Source organism: Parasteatoda tepidariorum, chromosome 4 (genome assembly GCF_982258835.1).
Source record: "Parasteatoda tepidariorum strain Cologne lab strain chromosome 4, Ptep-v5.0, whole genome shotgun sequence".
In the NCBI taxonomy this organism is placed as follows: Eukaryota; Metazoa; Arthropoda; class Arachnida; order Araneae; family Theridiidae; genus Parasteatoda; species Parasteatoda tepidariorum.
In genome coordinates this window covers 80,715,662-80,735,328 of record NC_141758.1, presented here as the reverse complement: position 1 = coordinate 80,735,328, position 19,667 = coordinate 80,715,662, and the positions used below count along the sequence as shown (strand labels likewise).

The following is a 19,667-nucleotide window of genomic DNA, read 5'->3' as shown; positions in this document are numbered from 1 at the left end:
AACTTGATCACGTACTTCTTCCTCTTAATCTGAGGAGTTCCGATTTTCATTCAAAATTTCAGAAACAATTTCACGATCATTTAAAATTTGAAATCCTGAGTCGTTTTCAGTGTCTCGACACCAGTCTTCTATTTCTTCTGCTGTATAACCTGGCATCTTTTCACCCGAAAGATCTACCGATTCACGAACTGCAGTTTCGTTTGTTTTTCTGATAAGAATTTTATTCCAAGATTTAAGATTCCAAGCACTGTAAGCCAGCGATTCTCAACCTGTGGGGCGCGCCCCCCTAGGGGGGCGCGAGCACACTAGAGAGGTGGCGCGAGAATATTCAAGAGAAAATATTATTTAAAAAAATTGATTGACTGGATGAAAGGAAAGCGCACATACTAATAGAAAACAAAATATATTTTGACATATGTAATAACTTATTAAAGTGAAACAACTTATTAAATCAAAACTTAAGGTGCTTTGAGGATTTTTCCTAATTTTCTGATTAAGTCTGTGTGGCTGAATTTTTTTCTGTAACATCTTACATCTATCTCTAATATATACCACGTATACTTTTAATTGTAAAATAAAATTTCATTTATTTTGTAGTACAATTTCAAAATTGTAGCTTCTGCGCCTAAGGTTTCCCACAGGTTCCAAAGGTAAAAAAGCCATATATTGAAATCACTTTTTCACTTACTCAAATTATCTTTAGCAAAAACACTTGGACTGGCAAACGTCTTTTAAAAAAGCACTTTAAGTGTCTTGCTGGTAGGAACAAGTTTCCCGACTTTAAAAAATATATTTGTTTTTAGAGTGCATAATTTGTTTATTGATTTTATATTGATAGTCCTTGTGTGAAGTCACTAGCGATTCTTTTGAGTTAACTCATTAGAATTAATTAAGAATTACCAAGTTAATTTTTTCAAAAGGATTAACTAACAAGTAAGAGTTAAATAACCATACTAATGTTAACTTACCTAACCCATTACTAGTACAGTACAGAACCCGTTATCCGGAAATCAGAAAACCGGAAAACCAAAAAACCGGAACGAAATTCGGTAAATTTTCCCGCCATTTAAAAAAAAAATTTTTTTTTCCTCATAAGATTTTAGGATTTTTCTTTCTTTTTTGAAAGATGTTTACCATACCATCTTTTTAGAAATAATCATTACTGTATTACTTCATCGTTTTTTCTTCTTTTTAAGATTATTTCCTAATATATATATTTTTTTGGTTGAGTTTAACAATAGAAAAAACGGCTTTTTGTAGCGATTCAGAAAACCGGAAAAATCAGTTATCCGGAATAGCGATGGTCCCGATCGTTCCGGATAATCGGTTCCCTACTGTATAAAAATACCCAAATTTGCAAGAAAATACCAGAATCGACCACGAAAACACTCATAACTACCACAAAAATAAAAAAAATACCTGAAAAATAACTTTAAAATACAAACAAAACAAAAAACTTGAAACAAAATATCGCAAACTCTACTAAAGTGCAAAGAAAGTCAAAATATTATAAAAATTTTAAAAATGCCAAAGTTTCACATTTGCTTAAAATAAATTAAATCAATTGGCATTCAATTCAATCATTTCTTTTTGAGAAATAATATGTTACGTAATGATTTATAATTAACACTTTTATAGATTTCAGTTTTGTTTCTGAAGGTGGCCCACGTGTCCCCAAGGTGGCACCGGTGTCGGGCCACCTTGGGAACATGCATATGGTCTCTCACCATTTGCACGACTTAAAACTATTAATTTGATAGATTAATTCGAATTAAAGTAATGTGGTTAAAGAAAAAGAAATACATTTTCAGAAAACATATCATAACTCAAAGTTCTAAGAATTTAAACACATATAAATTACAATATCTTCTCACCCGGAAATTAGAATGACAACTGCAAAAATTAAATCACTTCATACAATGGAGGCCATTCAGGGAAATATCTTCCAATTAAGCCTCGTGCACCTCAGATACAAGATTTACAATACAGCAGGGACATCTTATGACTCAAAATAAATTTAATTTTACTTCGGGGGGTGGGCTACGCTAGGAGCACTGGCCACCTTTGGCTTACCCACCTTACTTAATCAAAACAAACTAAATTTAAAAAAAAAAAAAAAAACTTTAGCGACTTCCTTGGGCCCTGTCTTGCAGAACAAAAATTTTTGAGGTGAGGTTTAATATTAGAAATAGACACTCTCAGTTCTGTTTCTATGTTTAGCCGTGATCTATATTTTGTCTTCAAAGAAGCCACAGCAGAAAATCCAGTTTCACGAAGGTAGGATATTGAATGCAAAATGCCCTTGTTTTCAGTGCAGAAAATTCATCCTCCTGCCCAAAATTCAAATAGTTATTTATTACTGAGTTGTATTTTGGTTTCGCCACTTGTCGTGAAGTCTATGAATTTTCCTTCCTCAGCAATTGAGAGTCCTTCGAGAGTCTTATGAAATGGATTCCTAACCCACTCGTAACTTGCTATCAGTTTGTCGTCAGCAGGAAAATACTTTTTAAAATTCTTTGCCAGCATGGCTAAATGATTTTCAATGGTAACAAAAACATATTTTACATGTTCTTCTTCAGCCTTTTAAGTTTTAGTACAATTATCCACATTTGCAAACATTGTTAAGTTTTTTTGCTTTAAATTTCTGCCCCACAATTCCAATTTTCTGCAAAAAGCATTAATTTTATCACTCGTATCCAACATATGTGTATTTGCTCCTTGGAGTTGAAGATTCAAGTTATTTAATTTCTCGAATATGACGACCAAGTAGCTCAATTTCATCACAAATAAACAATAGTGAAAATTCTCGGTTTCCGGTCTGTTATCGTCTTTTAAGAAAATGGCGATTTCTTCTCTTAATTCATAAACACGTTGCGGGAATTTCTCACGTGATAAGCATCTTGCCTCGCATTTAAATAGTAACTCTGAATGTACTGAACCCATGTCTTTACAAAGTGCGGAAAAGTTTCTCGTTCTCAGGGTTCTCATTTTTATATAATTTACAACATTTACAACAGTAGTTAACACAATATTCAAACCAGGACTCATTTCTTTCGAAGCCAAAGCTTCTCTGTGGATCATGCAATGTGTCCAGACGCATTGAGGCGATTTTTGTTTTACAAGTGCTTGTATACTTTTGAACCTTCCTGATATTGAACGAGCACCATCGGTGCATATTCCGATGCAATTTTTACATTCTATGTTTGCCTCATTCATAACATCATTTAAAATAGCAAATAATGCTAGCGCTGTTCTTTGAGTTCTATTGATTTGCAGAAAAGTAGTTCTACTACTGACATAATATCACAAAATCAAACATGGGCAATTAAATGAGCATCTTTATTAATATATGTTGCTTCATCAAACTGTATTGAAAACATTTTGTCACGCAACATCGAGAAAAGCTGACACTACATTTTCAGTTGTATCACCAATTCGACAAGCATCAGCATCATTTGAAGGAGGTATGGACTGTGATTGTTTTGAAAAATTAACTCTAGACATAGTTTCTACAATCTCAATTGCTACAGGTTTTTACTTTACTTTTGTTTTGGCAGCTAGTTAAAAATAATTTAAAGACAGAATTCAAAATACTCAATATACATTACTGTTGTATACATTTTACTGTAAGTGGGGGGCACGATGAAAATTGTGATTGAAAACTGGGTCGCGAATACTGAAAGGTTGAGAAACGCTGCTGTAATCACTAATCATTAACCATGAGTGACAACTACCCATCCCCCAATTGTAGAATTTCAGCACTTATCTATTCATAAACACATTCCGCTTTCCAACAATTGTAGATTGTCAAAATGAAGCTCACATTCTTTAATGATAATTTTCAGTTGAAGAGGGCTAAAGGGGTATGTAGGTTTAACTGTATAACAATACATGTATGTATGGCTACTATAAGAAAACTGCTGAAAAAGGTTGTAAATTAAATATAGTCTTCAGATGTAGTGGATATTATCTATTCCTATAAATTTTGAAAAATTGTCGATAAGTTAAAAAAAATTCTAAACTTAAAAAAGAGAAGAAAAAAAAAGCGAATTCAGAATTCATAGTTCGGATAATTGGACGTTCGGATAATAAGGGTTCGGATAATCGGCGCTCTACTGTACTTAAATAGAAGTTTTCCAATACTAAATTGTTATAGAAAATGATATTAAACAAAATGTATCAAAATTTAAATTTCATTAACATTTTTTATTTCCCTAATTTATTATTATAAAAGAAACAAATTTAATTACCTATTTTTTGAAAAATAAAACTCTTTTAAAAAATAAGATTTTGAGAACTTGGTCTGTAAAATTCTTTTTGGTTTATAAAGGTAACACATGCATATAAAATAAATTATCAATTACTTGAGTGCGAATTGGTGGTGTATTAGAGTTGACAGTGGCCGTACTTGACACGATAGTTTGAGTTGCAACTGCAACAGTCTGTGCTCCTGTGCGTGCCTAAAAAATTTATTAAATTGCTAAATTTTGATAATTATGAAAATGAAATTAAATACAATTAGAAAGTGACCCCAATATATATAGTATATTGTAATGTACCAAATGTTATAAGGTATAGTATGTTTAATTTATATGCTAAATTTGTTATTCATAGAGTACAATAAATAAATATTCTAATGAGCAGTAAAAAGATTTCAAAAGCTGACACAAAATTTTCATCTAAAGCAAGTGATCTTCTAAAATCTGTTAACATTGAGCACAAACATCACTAACAATAAAGAAAATAATTATGAGACCTTTTGTTAGCATTAATAGTTTCCTTAAATTAGGTTACACTCAAAGTTTAGCTACAAACACACAGAAAAATATTCTCAGACTTTTCTCTGATTTTTATCAATTTCCTTGATTTTTGTAATTGATGCCTTGAATTTTGTTATTGATTTCTCATTTATGATAATGTACATAAAATATTTTACAGTAATACTTTTACTATAAAGTAATGCTGTTCAAATTGAAAACAGTTAAGTAGCAATGCTGTATAGTAATGCTGTTCAAATTGAAAACAGTTAAGTAGCAGTAAAGATATATAATATACAAAAGAAACACTTTATTTAATGCTGCTACATTTTAAGAGAGATCAATGGTAAGTGTTAGAGTAACTTCTAGTTACTGTAAAAACTAATTTTTAAGCAAAATTTTATAATAAAATACTGTTTTCTTAATATTAAAGACAAAAATATTTGATTTAGGTAGTGCAATATTTTCAAAACAATGTTAAATCTACTTTTCATGTCAATGTTAAATCTACTAATCAAAATTAATGTCTCAAAGTCAAAAACATGTTAACAATATATCATAAGGTTTAAGAACAGCATCTTATGATAATTGAGAAACTATATGCACAATGAAATTGAAAGAAAGATAAAAAACCTGACTAAAAAAAGTATGTTTTAAAATTTAAAGAAAAAAAAACATATTTTTCAGTTAATTAGAATTATTAGGTTAAGTACATTTCAAAGTCTTCTTTTTTTTTTTTTAATGTATTTAGTATTTATTTCATCAAAAAATAATCATATTGCAACAATTTTTTATACATGTTTAAGAAAAATACAATGTACTAAAAAAAACTTGTATGACACATATTGTTCAGGGGTCTGGCCAGGCCGAATTTACTGCCTTTTAGGGGTACCTTCACAAATTCAACTTTGGGAAAAACGGTAGTTTCACAAATTCAATTTTAGGAAAAACGGTAGTTTCACAAAATACTTTTTCTTAAAATTTCAGTTTTGTATCCCTTAAGAAACGATAAATCCATATTTTTACCACATATTTGTGTTGATTTTTAAATATAATTTTTAATTTTTCACAAATTATGTCTAAATTTTCACAAAATAGGTACCTCTCAGAAAAACCGTTAAATATGGCCAATAATAAACATGAATAAATTTATGTATTTTCTTTGTAAAATATTTTAAACACTGGAATCTTTGTCTTGCCTAATTACTTATTTCAATATTTTGGTTTATTTTAACTTTTATAGCATAAGCACACTACCTGTGGAATTATTCATAAGAGACTTTTGTTTTGAGAACAACCTAATTTTGTCCAGAAAATTGTCTTTGAAATATATATATAACTAAACTTAAAATATCAAAATACTGAGGTATAAAGGATTTAAAGAATTTTTTTCAAAATCAAATATGCATATGTACAACTAAAAGTCTTATTTAAAATTTGAAAATATAAATAATTTATACATAATAATTTTTTTTATGTATAAATTTCAGCTATAATTTAGTTACACAAAGAAAATATTTAATAGACTTATTTTTTTTACTTTACATACATTATGCATGTTTTTAGGTAATTTATAAATAAAATTTAATGTAATTTAATTTGGAAGATAATGTTTATCAATTGATATCATCAAATCATACTCTGTTGGGCGTTCCTAGAAGCCCATTTTTTTTTCTCCGTGTCACATCTAAAAAAAAAACATGTATCTCTCTATTTTATTGTATGACACTTCTATATGCTTCAATTTGTTCAGATATTTCAAAAGGAAATTTTACAATATTTAAATATAACTTAATTAAATTTTTAATTTTACCTTAACTTGTTTATGCTTCTGAGGCATGGTGGCGGTATTAGCATAAGTTGTAGGCGGCACTGGCTGAGTTGTAGCCCCAGCAACAGGCAATTGCATAGCAGCTTGTGGTTGTGAGTGTATAAACATGCTATTTGATTCTTGGCTGCTGCGAATGATGATGGGATTTTGCGCAAGCAATGCAGAAGACTGTAAACAACCATTTGTCGCCCATGATAATCCTGGAGGTAGAGAGGCTCCCAATGTTTGTAAACCTGTTATAAATTTTATTCTTAATAAAATCACAAAAATTATTATTGGAAAAATAATGCATAAATTTTGCTACACGAGTTGTGCTGTAATATAAATCAGAGTCACACATTACCTGCAAAAATATAAATACTTGATAATCAATTTAAAAAACTTTTAGGGTTTCAATCAAAGAAAGAACTTTGATTAATACAGTCAAATCTCGATATCACACATTTTGAAAACACAAAATTTTTGAATATAACCAAGAATATTAATTCCTAACAACACACTCCTGATGTTGCAAAAAGAGAAAAATCTCTTTTAGTCAAATGCATTTTTTGGCGAACCTCAGTGTTATGAAATATTTTTTAATGACTAAACATTTTTCTCCTACTTTTCGAAGAATTTAAAATGTTTTCGTAAATTTAAATTTTAAAAACTTTTATCAAATAATTTTATGAATTATTTCTTGAAACCCTAATAAGAATAAAAAAAGATTACTATTTTTGAAAACAAGGAACCTGAATCTCCATATCTAAAGAAGTAGACAAGATAGATACATGCATAGTTAAGGATATCCACTCAAAAAATAGAAAAGAACATGCTAATTTAATGAATACAAAAGAAACTGATATTTACAAGGAAGAAATCACTGCAGAAAATAATGCTTCATTATGTGGTGATTGGGAAAAATCAGAAATATAAGAGGTTATTAATATAGAAGTCACAAAATTATGATTAGTTAATTTCCTTTTATACCAATATATAATTAAAATTTGTATGTAATTGAGTTCAAGATTTTTTTTTAATCAAATAGTTTTAAAGTAGGGATTCAATAATCTCGGGATGAGAGCATGACACTTAACATTTTTGTATAAATATAGTTTTAATTGATGATCCCTCTACTTATCTAGGTATTTACAATTACTGCAATGTCGATTGAAATCGATCATTTCTGAAATCACATGTAAGAGACAAATCAATAATTTTAAAACTACAAAAGTCCAAAAGAACTGTAACCACAGTTGTTTAAAATAAAAAATAAGTCTATGACCCTTGAATTCATTATCATAAAACTTTGATAATATAAAACAGTTAATTGAGTTTCTTTTTCATAGAATGACTGAGAGTTCTCAAAAAATGTTTAACTAATGAATCCTGAGAGTAAAGTTATATGCTGGAAACATGTATATAATTTGTAGACTGCCTCTTAATTTGAACTATCGATTTTTAAACTATCATATTTCTCCGAGTATAATTATTTAAAATAAAAATATATTAGATCAAAAAAATTTTTTTTTTGATCCTTCAAATCTTTTTTTAAAAATTTGCAATAGTATTCTTAAAAAATGGGATGTTCAGGATACAACAAAAATCAGGAATGTCGGAACAAAAAGTGAAAAACAAGGATAAATAAGGGCAGAATTCCTTTAAATAGGAAAATCAGGACAACTTTGAACCCTGAATAATTGTGTAATATCAGCTGTAATAATGATTGGAACACTTTTAATGCTGGTCGGAAAACAAGAGTGTTGTATGATCGGGTGTCGGATGATCAGGGTCATACTGTAAATATTTTTCTTTTTTTTTTAACCAACACATGCAATGCAAAATTTTAAGTTTTAGTACATTTATTATTTTGGAAGAACTATTAAAAAATTGGCGACATATGATTAAAATATGCAATTTTCATTAACATAAATTTTTTAATTTCTGCTTTCGAATTCATAATATTAAAATTACTGCATTTATAAATCCAGTAAACTGTCTTCAACAGAATTTGGGACATAGAAAGAGTGCTTGTTAAGCATTTGGTGAGAGCCCTAAATACTTCTTTGGAACTTTCTCTGAAATTTAGAATTTGACTTCATCAGAACAAATTTTCTCCACGAATTCTCTGCATGCATCAGATTCAAGTTATGCTGATAGATCATCAATTCTTATCTTGGTGTTTAAAATTAACTTAATTGAAATCAAATGAAACATGTTAAATAAACCTGAATTAAAGTACTAGAAATTGGGGATTGAATTGAATATTCTAAAATACATAGATTGCATACCTTGTAAAGTTCTAATTATCTGATAAAATTTTTAAAATAACTCATTTACTAATAACTCATGTTAAAAACTCAAAATTGCTAAAATAATAAACTGAAGTCTTGAAGAAAAAAAAGCTTTAAAAATGTCAAGCTAATCAAGAACAGAAAACTATTTAGTCATTTAAAAATTTGGAGAAATAAGATGGAAGAACTAAGTAAGTTAGTTTCTGTCTTGACTTTCATGTAGATTAAAATCTTTTAAGTTGGGAAACTATATGGAACTGAAAACTACATTAAACATAGTTCTAAAAGAAAGCATCATGGAAATTTCAAAAAATATTTTTATTAATTAAAAGCGAAAAATATCAAGAAAAGGAAAAATATCGTAGTACATTCTTATACAACCGAAAAGAGGAGGAGAGGGAAAGGAGTAGGGTCAAATTCATGGAACTGGTCTTCTCCCCAGATGACGCATTCGCGTGCCATTCAAAGTGCAAAATAGAAAAAACTTTGTATATATCAGATAAAAAAATACTAGAGTTTAAAAATTACTGTTTCAAAATCATGCTGTTTAATTCGTGAAAAATATTTATATACCTTTATGATTATTTAACTTATTATTCTTATTAATTAGGACACACGCTAATGGTGAAAGCATGTAAAGTGTTGTCATTGGTAGAGAGTTCTGCTCTAAACCACCTGTAGCCCATTTCGATCGCCAATAACAAAATACTACATATTTAATTTTACATAACAAGGAGATTACAAAAAATGTCAAAAAATAATCACCTGACTAGATAAATTACATCCTCCAGAATTAAGCACAACAACCTGTTCTGATTGAAAATATTAAAATAATTTGACTTAAATATTTTATAAATTACCAAATAATTGAGCTTGATTAATCACATTTCCAGAAGCTTGGCTAGTGATTATTTGGGGCTGAGAAGATATCTGCTTCATATTACTTCCATTGAATACTTGAGCAGAAGAATGCACCGGCAAGGAAGAAAACAAAGATTTTGGTTGTAGAGCAGCTTGTTGGTTTTGAAATGTCTGAAAGCCATACAAAGAAATATATATATATACATATATATAATGAACTAGAATATTTCAGTCATACTATCAAATTTGTTTAAGCTTGTCATGAGAGTTTAATAAAGGTAATTGATAAAAAAATAACAATAGTCTAATTTCCATTCTGTATCCTTATTTAATATTACATTTTTGCTCGATTAACATAAAATTTTTTTTTTGAAAAGAAACAAATTTGCATACTAATAACTTAAAACCAATCCTTATATGTATTAGATGTATATAACCTATAGCTCTGGAATAATATGTGGTTTCTGTTTCATAAACAAAAATTGGTAAACATTTCATTACTAGCAATAAAGATTTTACAGCTGTTTCTCAAAATAAATCAAACTTTAAAAAATAAAATGTAATGAAATTATAACAAAAATTATAACTTTAAAATTTTTAAATGTAGAGGTACTAATTCAAGGTGTTAAAAAATTAAAATTTTCAATCATTTCATTTTAATTAAAGATTAGGAGGCTACATCCCCTGTTTGCTTTGTCCACTAAATTCCATGGTCGTAGGAAGAATAACAGCATATGTCCATATTTTACAAAAATTACAATTGGACTGCCATCTGTTGCATTCTGAGTTTCAGAAAATCAATAACATAAAAAATTGGTTCCCTTCTTGAATTCCAAAGCACGGTCACAGTAAATATGGGCCCTGTTATGGAAAACAGTTCCTGCCTTTGCGAATTTTTTTTTTTTTTTCTGTTTTTGATATAAACTGTTCTTTCCCCTTGATCTTCTTAAAAAATTATTTCTTAAAAGTTGATAAAAAGAAGATCATTCTATTAATATGCTAATCATAACAAAATGAAAGTATAGCAAGGTTCAAAAATAATCTACTGTGCTTGAAAAAAAAATTTAAACTTAGAATACAGAATGTGCAACACAGTAGGAAGTAATTTTACTTGTTAACAACCTACAATGATAACCTTATATCATATAAAGTTCACCTTGGAAGTAAGTTCATATAAAGTTCACCTTTCTCTTTTTTTAGTTTTTATATTTCATGGAAATTTCAATATAAACGTCAAGATTTATATCTGGCAACATCTAATCTCTCTTTTATTTTTTATTAATTAATTTTGACATCAAGTCAATCACAAGCTTATAAAAAAAATCTTGGGAGAGATAAGTTTTTCTATACCAATGGATAAATAAGTATTAAATAAAGAAAAAAAATTGCAATAACTTTCAAACCAATAGGAATTTTAAAAAAAAGTTTTACTAAATTTCTAATTTTAAGTGATTCTACCAGCGTGTCAAATTTCAACTCTGTAGTTACATTTCAGCAGACAGTAGATCAACCAACAAGTTTTTTTTCTCCTCCTACAAGTTCAACAGTTAATAATTTTCAAACTAATAATCGAATCATATTTCTTTTTGTTCTATTGCCCTCCTTGAACAATTTTACACCCCTTTGTAATTTCACATTTCAAAATCTTGTAGATTTTGCTCAGCAAACCAAAAATGAGAGAAAAATTCACAAAAAAAGCGCTTTAAATTACAAGCGATTTACTTTCAAACAAATGCGAATTTCAAAAAAAAAAAAAAAAAACTATATTTTAAGTTTACCAACAAATATGACGTTTTCAGCATGCCAAATTTCAACAATTACATTCCTGTGGCCTGTGAATCCGCCTGTATAATATTTTTGCCAACAAGTTTAATAATTTTTTAAATTCTCAAACTATTTATCGAAAGTTAATTTTTTTTATTCCAAAAAAATTACACACTTTAGAAATTTTAAGTTTTTAAGTCTTATAGTTTTCACACAGCAGAGCAAAGTGTCACATTAAGTTGAACACATCCAAAACAGTGCTTACAGCCATTAGGATTTTTTTAATTTTTAACCAAGAGAAAACATTTTTAACCAAAACATGTTCAAACCAAATAGAGTATAGGGATTTATTTAAAAATTAATAATGAAATTCCCTTTTCTGCATAGAAAGTTGAAAACCTGTTATAATTGAATTCCATAAAAGAAGATAAGGTATACATAACTCCAAACGCTTTTTTAATTGAAAGATATTATAAATTTTTTCTTTTAATGAAGACTAAATGATATTGCTCTTATTACTAGGGTTCACAGCAGTAGGGTGACATGGCGAAAATTGTCGACAAATGTCGGTAAAATCATACCCAAGGGCAACAAATTTGTCGTTTTGAAATATGTTTAAAATTTGTTGTTGTTGTTGTACACCATTAAGGCAAAGGGTGCAATTGTTCTTGTTTTTCAGTGGCGCCATCTAAGGTCAATAATTCGACTATATACACCCATCACACCCGTTTATAGGGCAGACCAAATCATATATCCTTATCCTTTTATTCATCTACAGATCGTAATTTTGACCTGAACCAGAGAACAATCAATATCCAAAGGTATAATTTGTTATGGGAAGAGGACTTTGCAGCCCGACAGATGTAATGTGCGCCAGTCAGCCATTACTACAAGGGGAGGCTTCGAACTCCCATTCTCAAGAACGTGAGTCCAGTGCCCTGCCAACCAGGCTATCCTTGCCAATGTGTGGAATTCACAAAATAGTAACAAAAAATAGTTTTTAGCGTTAAATTCGACACATTTAAAAAACATTGATGTACTCACTTTATTGTTCGATGCGTGGAATGGAATTCAAATTGAATAACAGAAAGTGTCTGGTATAAATATTTTCAAATTTAAATGTATAAATTTCAAATTTACATGTTGAGCTGTGTTTTGCATTCATGTACTGGCAGTAAAATTGTTCATCAATTAAATATTTGTTCTCTTTTAGAATGGACTTTATTTAAAATTTTTAGATAATAATTATTTGTTTAATACATTATTAGTTCTTAGTTTCTTAACTTATTTATCTATTTGGACTCAGCATTTTAATCTTTATGTTGAATCTATTTATTAATATTATTTTAGCTTTTTTACACTTAATTTGAATAACTAGGTACTAATCTTCAATCAATATGGGCTAATGAACCTAATCAGTTTTAGGATGCTATAGAAAGCAATTAATAATTTATAATGTAATTGTAAAGTTTGATTTTCCTCAAGTTTGTCTATCGTATTAATTTTTTGGACCACCAAATGAATAACTGCCTAATAATATATAGAAGAATAACGAAAATTTAGTCCTATTGGACTACTAATCCTTCCTTGTGTGATACCTACTTATTACAGTAGGAAAAATTTAGTTGTTAATACTTTATCTAAAAACTAAATTAAGCGCAGCTATCAGAAGCCACTTTCCCCCCAGCCTTTTTCAGAAATGATTATACACCTCTGTAACATATAAATTCAAAATAATTGATTTCAAATTAAATTATAAGTGGACGAAACCTAGGCATCTTTAGACTTTTAAGACAACTTTTAATTTAATTTCTGATGCACTTGTCCCCAAAACATGGTGTTGATAACTGAACTTTTGCTGAATTTTATTAATACTTATTATTTCAAGTTATAGAAAAACATGAAATATTTTATACAATTTAACTTACAAATGATTATGAGAAAACTGCTTAGTACAAAAATAAGAGTCAGTATTTGATTTTTTAACTTACGATTCAAATTTTTTAAGTCCTACAAAAATAATAATATAATTTAACTTACATAAGCTTTTCCCTTTTGAGAATCTTGAAGAAATTTTTGATTAAAAATAGACTGTTGATTTTGTAGCACTCCAAGCTGGCCAATCACAACTGTCTGATTAGCATTTGTGGAAGTGAAACCAGATTGATTATGAATGAAAGATTTTCCTGGCGTAGCCATCATTTGCTGAGGAAAATTTGCTTTTGTGGAAGCAGATAACATTTGTCCAGTAGTTCCCATCATACTGCCAGCACTGATATTCATGCCTTGCTACAAAAATAAATAATAAAAAATTAATGACAGTTCTTGAAGCGATGCTAGTTTCTTTTATTTTAGAAATAGTTATCGACAAAGAATATGAAACAAAATCTTAGATATCTCTAAATTATTATGTACTAAAAAAATACAATTTATTTTCTATAAAAGAAATTAAAACTGGAACCTTAAGCTTATTCAGTTACTGGGTAATCTGTTTCAAACAAAGCATGTTATTAATACTTTCTGTTTACGGAAGTGTTGATTATCAGGACACTTTCAAACGACCAAAATAAAAAAATCTCTCTTCCTTTTTCAAAAAAAAAATTAATAAATAAATAAATAAAAAATAAATAACTTTTATAATCCATTTAAGAAAAGCATAAATTTTTTTTTAATTTTTCTTAAATTTTCTCTTGCTGCACCTCGAATAGCTAAACATTTCCTCAGCCTCAATAAGCATACTAAAAGAGTTATTGAAAAGACAAAAGCTGTGAAAGAAATAATAAACTATGAATATTAATATATATATTCACTATTAATCAGGGTTCGTTGATTTAAATCAGCTTGATTTAAATCGCGATTTAAATCATGATTTAAATCAAATGATTTTTTTAAAAAAATCATTGATTTAAATCAACAATTTTTTTTATCTATATATATTGATTTTAAAAGTTAGAAAACAGCGTTTTAAATTGTTGATACTTTTATTATTTTCTTTTCTTAGTATTAAAATTTAATTTAAATAAATTGCTGCATTAATTAATTTTAGTTAACAAAATTACTTTCTTTCTTGGTGTGTGTTAAATTCCAACGCATTTGAAATTACATTTTTAAAAATCTTTTGATTCTTGAGATTGAAAGTACAGATTAAAGTAAACATTTAATGCTGTCTTAATATAGACTTGTATAGCTGTAGAAAGTAATTAATAAACATGAATTTTTTTCGAAAAATAATACAAATAATGTTAATAAAAATTCTACCTTTTGAATGAAAAAGCGTGAATTAAAATCTACATCATATTTTATTGGTGGAAAATGTATATTTCTGAAGCTTGAGTTCATATTAAAACGAAATTACCCTAATATGCCAAAAACAGAAAAAGAAAAAAAAGTGCTGATGAATTCAGATGTTTCTTTCCTAATATAGTGTCATCATTCTTCCCTTTCAAACTCTTTCAAAGTCTATTTGATGCAGTTAGGTTATTAACTGGTATTTTTTTTTCTCATAATATGTTCACAGTATCTCTGACATTATCTGATTTTCTATAAAGAAATTTTGTGAAAAAAAATTCCAATGAGTACATAGATTTTCTAATTTTTTTTTTTTTTTTAGCTTAACTTATCTATTTTGATATAGAATTAAAAATGAATATTTGAATATAAAAATACATAGATTGAATATTTATTTATTTTTTGATGAATGACTACATTTATAAACACAGTCTGCTACATTTATTTTGTCATTTTAAAAATCAAGAGAAAAAAAAAAGAAATCACAATTTTAAATTAAAGTTATGGTTTGCTAACTGAAACTTTGTTTTAATAGTTTAAGTACAGGGGTCTGTCTAAGCCAAATTTACTACCGTTTAATGGTACCTTTACAAATTCAACTTTAGGAAAAATGATAGAATAATCACACAAAATGCTTTTTCTTAAAATTTTATTTTTGTCTCGTAAGAAACGATAAATCCATATTTTTACTACATTTGTGTTGATTTTTTAATATAATTTTTAATTTTCACAAAATAGGTACCTCTCAGAAAAACCCAGACAGACCCCTGAAGTATTCTTTAAATTCTCTATTTCATCTAGTCTTTAAATTTTAATCATGCATTTGTTTCAAAATGGTTGCTATGCATTCAAAGCCATGTATTATAATGAAAAATTATTTTAGTTAGAGCTTCTAAAATATTGTTACAATATAGTTTTAATATTAAGTTAATTTGATTAAACATTTATAATTTTTTTAATCATAAATTAAAGTTCTTACAGTGAAATTAAATAAAAATCAAAAAAATCTGATTTAAATCAAAAAAATCTGATTCTTTTGATTTTTTTTTAAAAAATCAAAAAAATCACGAACCCTGCTATTAATATATATATTCAATTAGTATATATAATAATATAATATATTCACTATTAATAACATTATTAATATTAATAGTGTTTGGAAAGAAAGAGAGCAATAAGGATTTGTTTTCCTTTAAAATTATAGATGCTCTTTTTTTCCTTTACCAAAAAACGAATTCAGTTTTGTTCCATGTTCTAGATTATTTTCTAATAACTCTCATTAAGTTACTTTTGGAATTCTAGACTCATTTTTTAATGCTATTTTTGTCCGATTATATGCCCAGCCAATTTCTCACATAATAAAGAAATGTGAAAAACATATCTTTATTCATGAAAGAGAAGAAAGTTCAAATTATCCTCTGCTCACTTTCATATATATGCACAGTGAAAACTCCTGTTATAAACACTCCTGCTAAATGGACACCTCTCAATATGGACATATTTTTAATTCCCCGGGAATCTTCTATGAATGAACTATTATGTACATTCTCTGCAAAGCGGACACTCACGTAACCGGATGCAGACAGTCATTTATGCTGAGAAAGGTTATTTTCTATCTCTTCAAACATGATACTACTTTTTCTAAATTTGGAAGAAAAATTCAACTTTTCACCATCTTTAAAGCATGTAAATTTTTTGCCTCATCCATAACTAAAAATATTGTTAAGCATTTCACTCTACTAAGGAATCAATCTTTCTCCCGTCCCCTTGTCTTATCTTTGCATAAAAAGGAGAGAAAATGATACTGCTCTTGTGAAATAATTTGGACAGCGGCATCTTTTGATCTCTTCATCTGGACCACACAGATTATGAGACTCCTCAAGTTGAAATAACGCTTTAATTTTATTCTCCACTGAAAATTTCTTTCATTTTCTTATCAATTTGACGACTGTATTCAACACAGCTAGGATAAAAAAGGAGAACAGAAGTATAATCTTTGAGGTGAGAGAGTCGCCAAAATCAGAGGTCGCCAAAGTGGTCTATATAGACTCCAGTGGTCTATATAGACTATATAGACTCCAGACTTAACAAAAGTGGGGGTCGATCTAAGTCAGGGGGTCGATCCGAATCAGAAGGGTCGATTGGGGGTCAAAGAAAAAACAGTTCTTAATACGTAAATCACACATATCTATTTGAGTATGCATAATTTGTGAATATTTTTTATAATTGACTTAATATCAGTTTCCTTATAGAACATAAATTAATAAAAGCATTATCAAAAACGTGGACATCAACCTGCAAGATGAGTTTGGTGAATTATTATCGGATCTTGAAACAAAGACGCTTTTTAAAAATTTAACAATAAGTAAATTTTGAACAAATATAAATTTAATGCAAAAATATGTAGAACTTTATGAAATAGCTCAGTCTTTTTATGCTAGCTTTTCCAAGTTCCTATATGGTTGAAGCCAGTTTCAGTCACATAAATTTAATCTTAACTAAGTACAGAAATAAATTAAATGTGGAGTTACGAAGGGATTTAAAATTAAGATTGACCAATTTTGAACGCAATATTGCGAACCTTGCAAAAAAACACCAGGCACACTCATCTCATTGGTTAAGAAGCAATAAATCTGTAGTTACTTTACTTAATATTTCTACTTATTTATAATTACTTATTATTTAATAAATATTAAAGTATTTAAATTTCAACATTAATATACTTTTCATAAAACTATTGTTACACAATGTACTATTACTTTAATAAATGTTTAAATCATAAAATAAAAGTACAAACACAGTATGTAATAGAGTTTTATCTTAATTAACAGAAAATTATTTTTATGGGGGTCGATGGAGATTTCGAAAAATTATATAGGGGTCGATGATCAAAAAAGTTTGGCGACCCATGATATAAATGAATCATTTGTTCACACACTTGTCGATCAATTGCGAATAATCAACTCCATAGGTCCTCACAACTTACAGGTATGCATTGCTTTTTCTTTTTTTGCGAATCGTGGGAGGTTTACTTTCAAGGAGGTATTAACCACGTTTTCTGTCAAGTGATAGGTAGGTGTAGGGGATGTAAACCTAATAATTGAAACCTACTGAGGACTAAAAGCTCTTATTTGGTATCATATGCCTAACTTGAACATCTGTGCTAATAGGAAAATTATATTCATTTATCTGTAGCTGCATCTAGAAAAATGTATTTATATCAAACTTTTTAATATATTTTTTTTTCAATCGAAAAAATATTTTTTTAAAGTTTAAATAAATATCCTTATAGATAGTAATTGTCGATTATTAAATTATTTCGATATCTTTGAAAATATTCTAAAAACAATTTACCGTGCTAAACTTCGTAATTAGGGTACCCTTCCCAAAAGCGGACAACTTTCATAAACAAACAATTTTGTCGGTCCCAAGAATGTTCGCTTAACCGAGGTTTCACTGTATATGTATATTGCCAAACTAGCTAAAGATCCTATGATTCCAATAGGGGACTGACTTTCCACTGTAATTGGGGTGGTTACAAAAAGAATAAAAATTATCAGACTTTTTTTTTATTGATTTTATAAAAATATTTGTTTTCTCTAAGTATTTTAGTTAAGTTTCTTGACATTTCTCCGACTTTTCCAAATTGATAATATTCCTTGAGTTTTACCCGTTCTCTGATTATATGATTCTCCTTTTTATAATTTTTTGTGAATAAAAAGTAATGTTAGTTTTTTTAACAGGATAATTTATTTATTCTGAAAATATTAATCACAAAACAAATTATTGCTAGCAATAAACTTTTATGACCTCAAAAAATTTTTCATAAGATTACAAAAATCACAAATTGTTACACTAATCTTTTGACAAAAGAATTTGACAAACCATTTTCAATGTGATAGTTTTACCTATTATTTAAAAAGTAATACACAAAAAAAAAAAAACATACTAACTTTGCAATTACTTTTAAAAAAGAATTATTAATAAATCACATAAACATTTATTTTAACCATTTGATTTACTATATAGTACTTTTGCAGTCATGGGAATTATCTCTTACTTTATTTGCATTCATAGCATGGAGGTTGGTTGCAGTGCCAGATGTTTTTGAATCTAATGTGGGTTTTGCTTGCAGCTGAAGACTTAAGCCTTGATGTGTGCCAAGACTTTGAAGAGCTGGACCAGTTACTCCTGCATGCTGTAATGTCAAATTTCCAGGGAATAACATTTGCTGTTGAGGATATAAGTGCTGAAGATATGAAGTAGAAAGTGGTTGTTGAATCACTTGAACCTGAAATTGATTAATAAATTTATTTTAAGCAAACACTCATTAAATGAACTTCATGGGATGATTTAGTACACTACTGATTTCTGTAGCAATTCAAATTAAGCATTACATCAGGAGCTATTATAGACGATAAAAAAGTTCCCAAAATAAAAAAATCAAGTACTATAAGACCCTAGCACTAATTTGAATATGACACATATTTATTTCATTAATAAAGTGAAGTAAGTCAATGTTTTGAAATAATTGTTCCGAAGAAAGGATTTTTATTTACATGAAAATTTTGCTTTACAGGATTTTATATTAAAAATTTTTTTCTTACAATGCAGCATAAATAATTTAATAATGATAAACCACATCATATTCATATTTTTGTAAAAAAACAAAAGTTTAGGATTCAGAACAGTTTTCTAATGAAATTAAAATTAAGTATGGCTCTTAAATTTTTTAAATGATTATTTAAATCAGAGTTCCTTAAACTTTTTAATTTAGAGACCCAAGAATATTTATTTATTAGGTATTTTTTTACTTTTTTTGCAGTTATTGCAATGTTTTTTTATTATGTGATTTTAAAAATCTCTGTACTTTTTACTATATTATTACAAAAC

At 28.1% G+C, this 19,667-nt stretch overlaps 1 protein-coding gene across 2 annotated transcripts in view; it reads right to left on the bottom strand.

Annotated features, from left to right (window-relative positions):
• The window catches only part of LOC107443532 (uncharacterized), a 34,028-nt gene that overhangs the window by 8,750 nt on the left and 5,611 nt on the right, over positions 1–19,667 (bottom strand). For both annotated transcript variants that reach the window (XM_043051846.3, XM_043051847.3), the window contains exons 3-7: positions 18,835–19,065; positions 13,527–13,775; positions 9,722–9,893; positions 6,571–6,821; positions 4,365–4,460 (exon numbers count right to left, since the gene is read on the bottom strand). In XM_043051846.3, the coding sequence (XP_042907780.2) occupies positions 4,365–4,460; positions 6,571–6,821; positions 9,722–9,893; positions 13,527–13,775; positions 18,835–19,065 (999 nt within the window). The remainder of the gene's footprint in view (positions 1–4,364; positions 4,461–6,570; positions 6,822–9,721; positions 9,894–13,526; positions 13,776–18,834; positions 19,066–19,667) is intronic.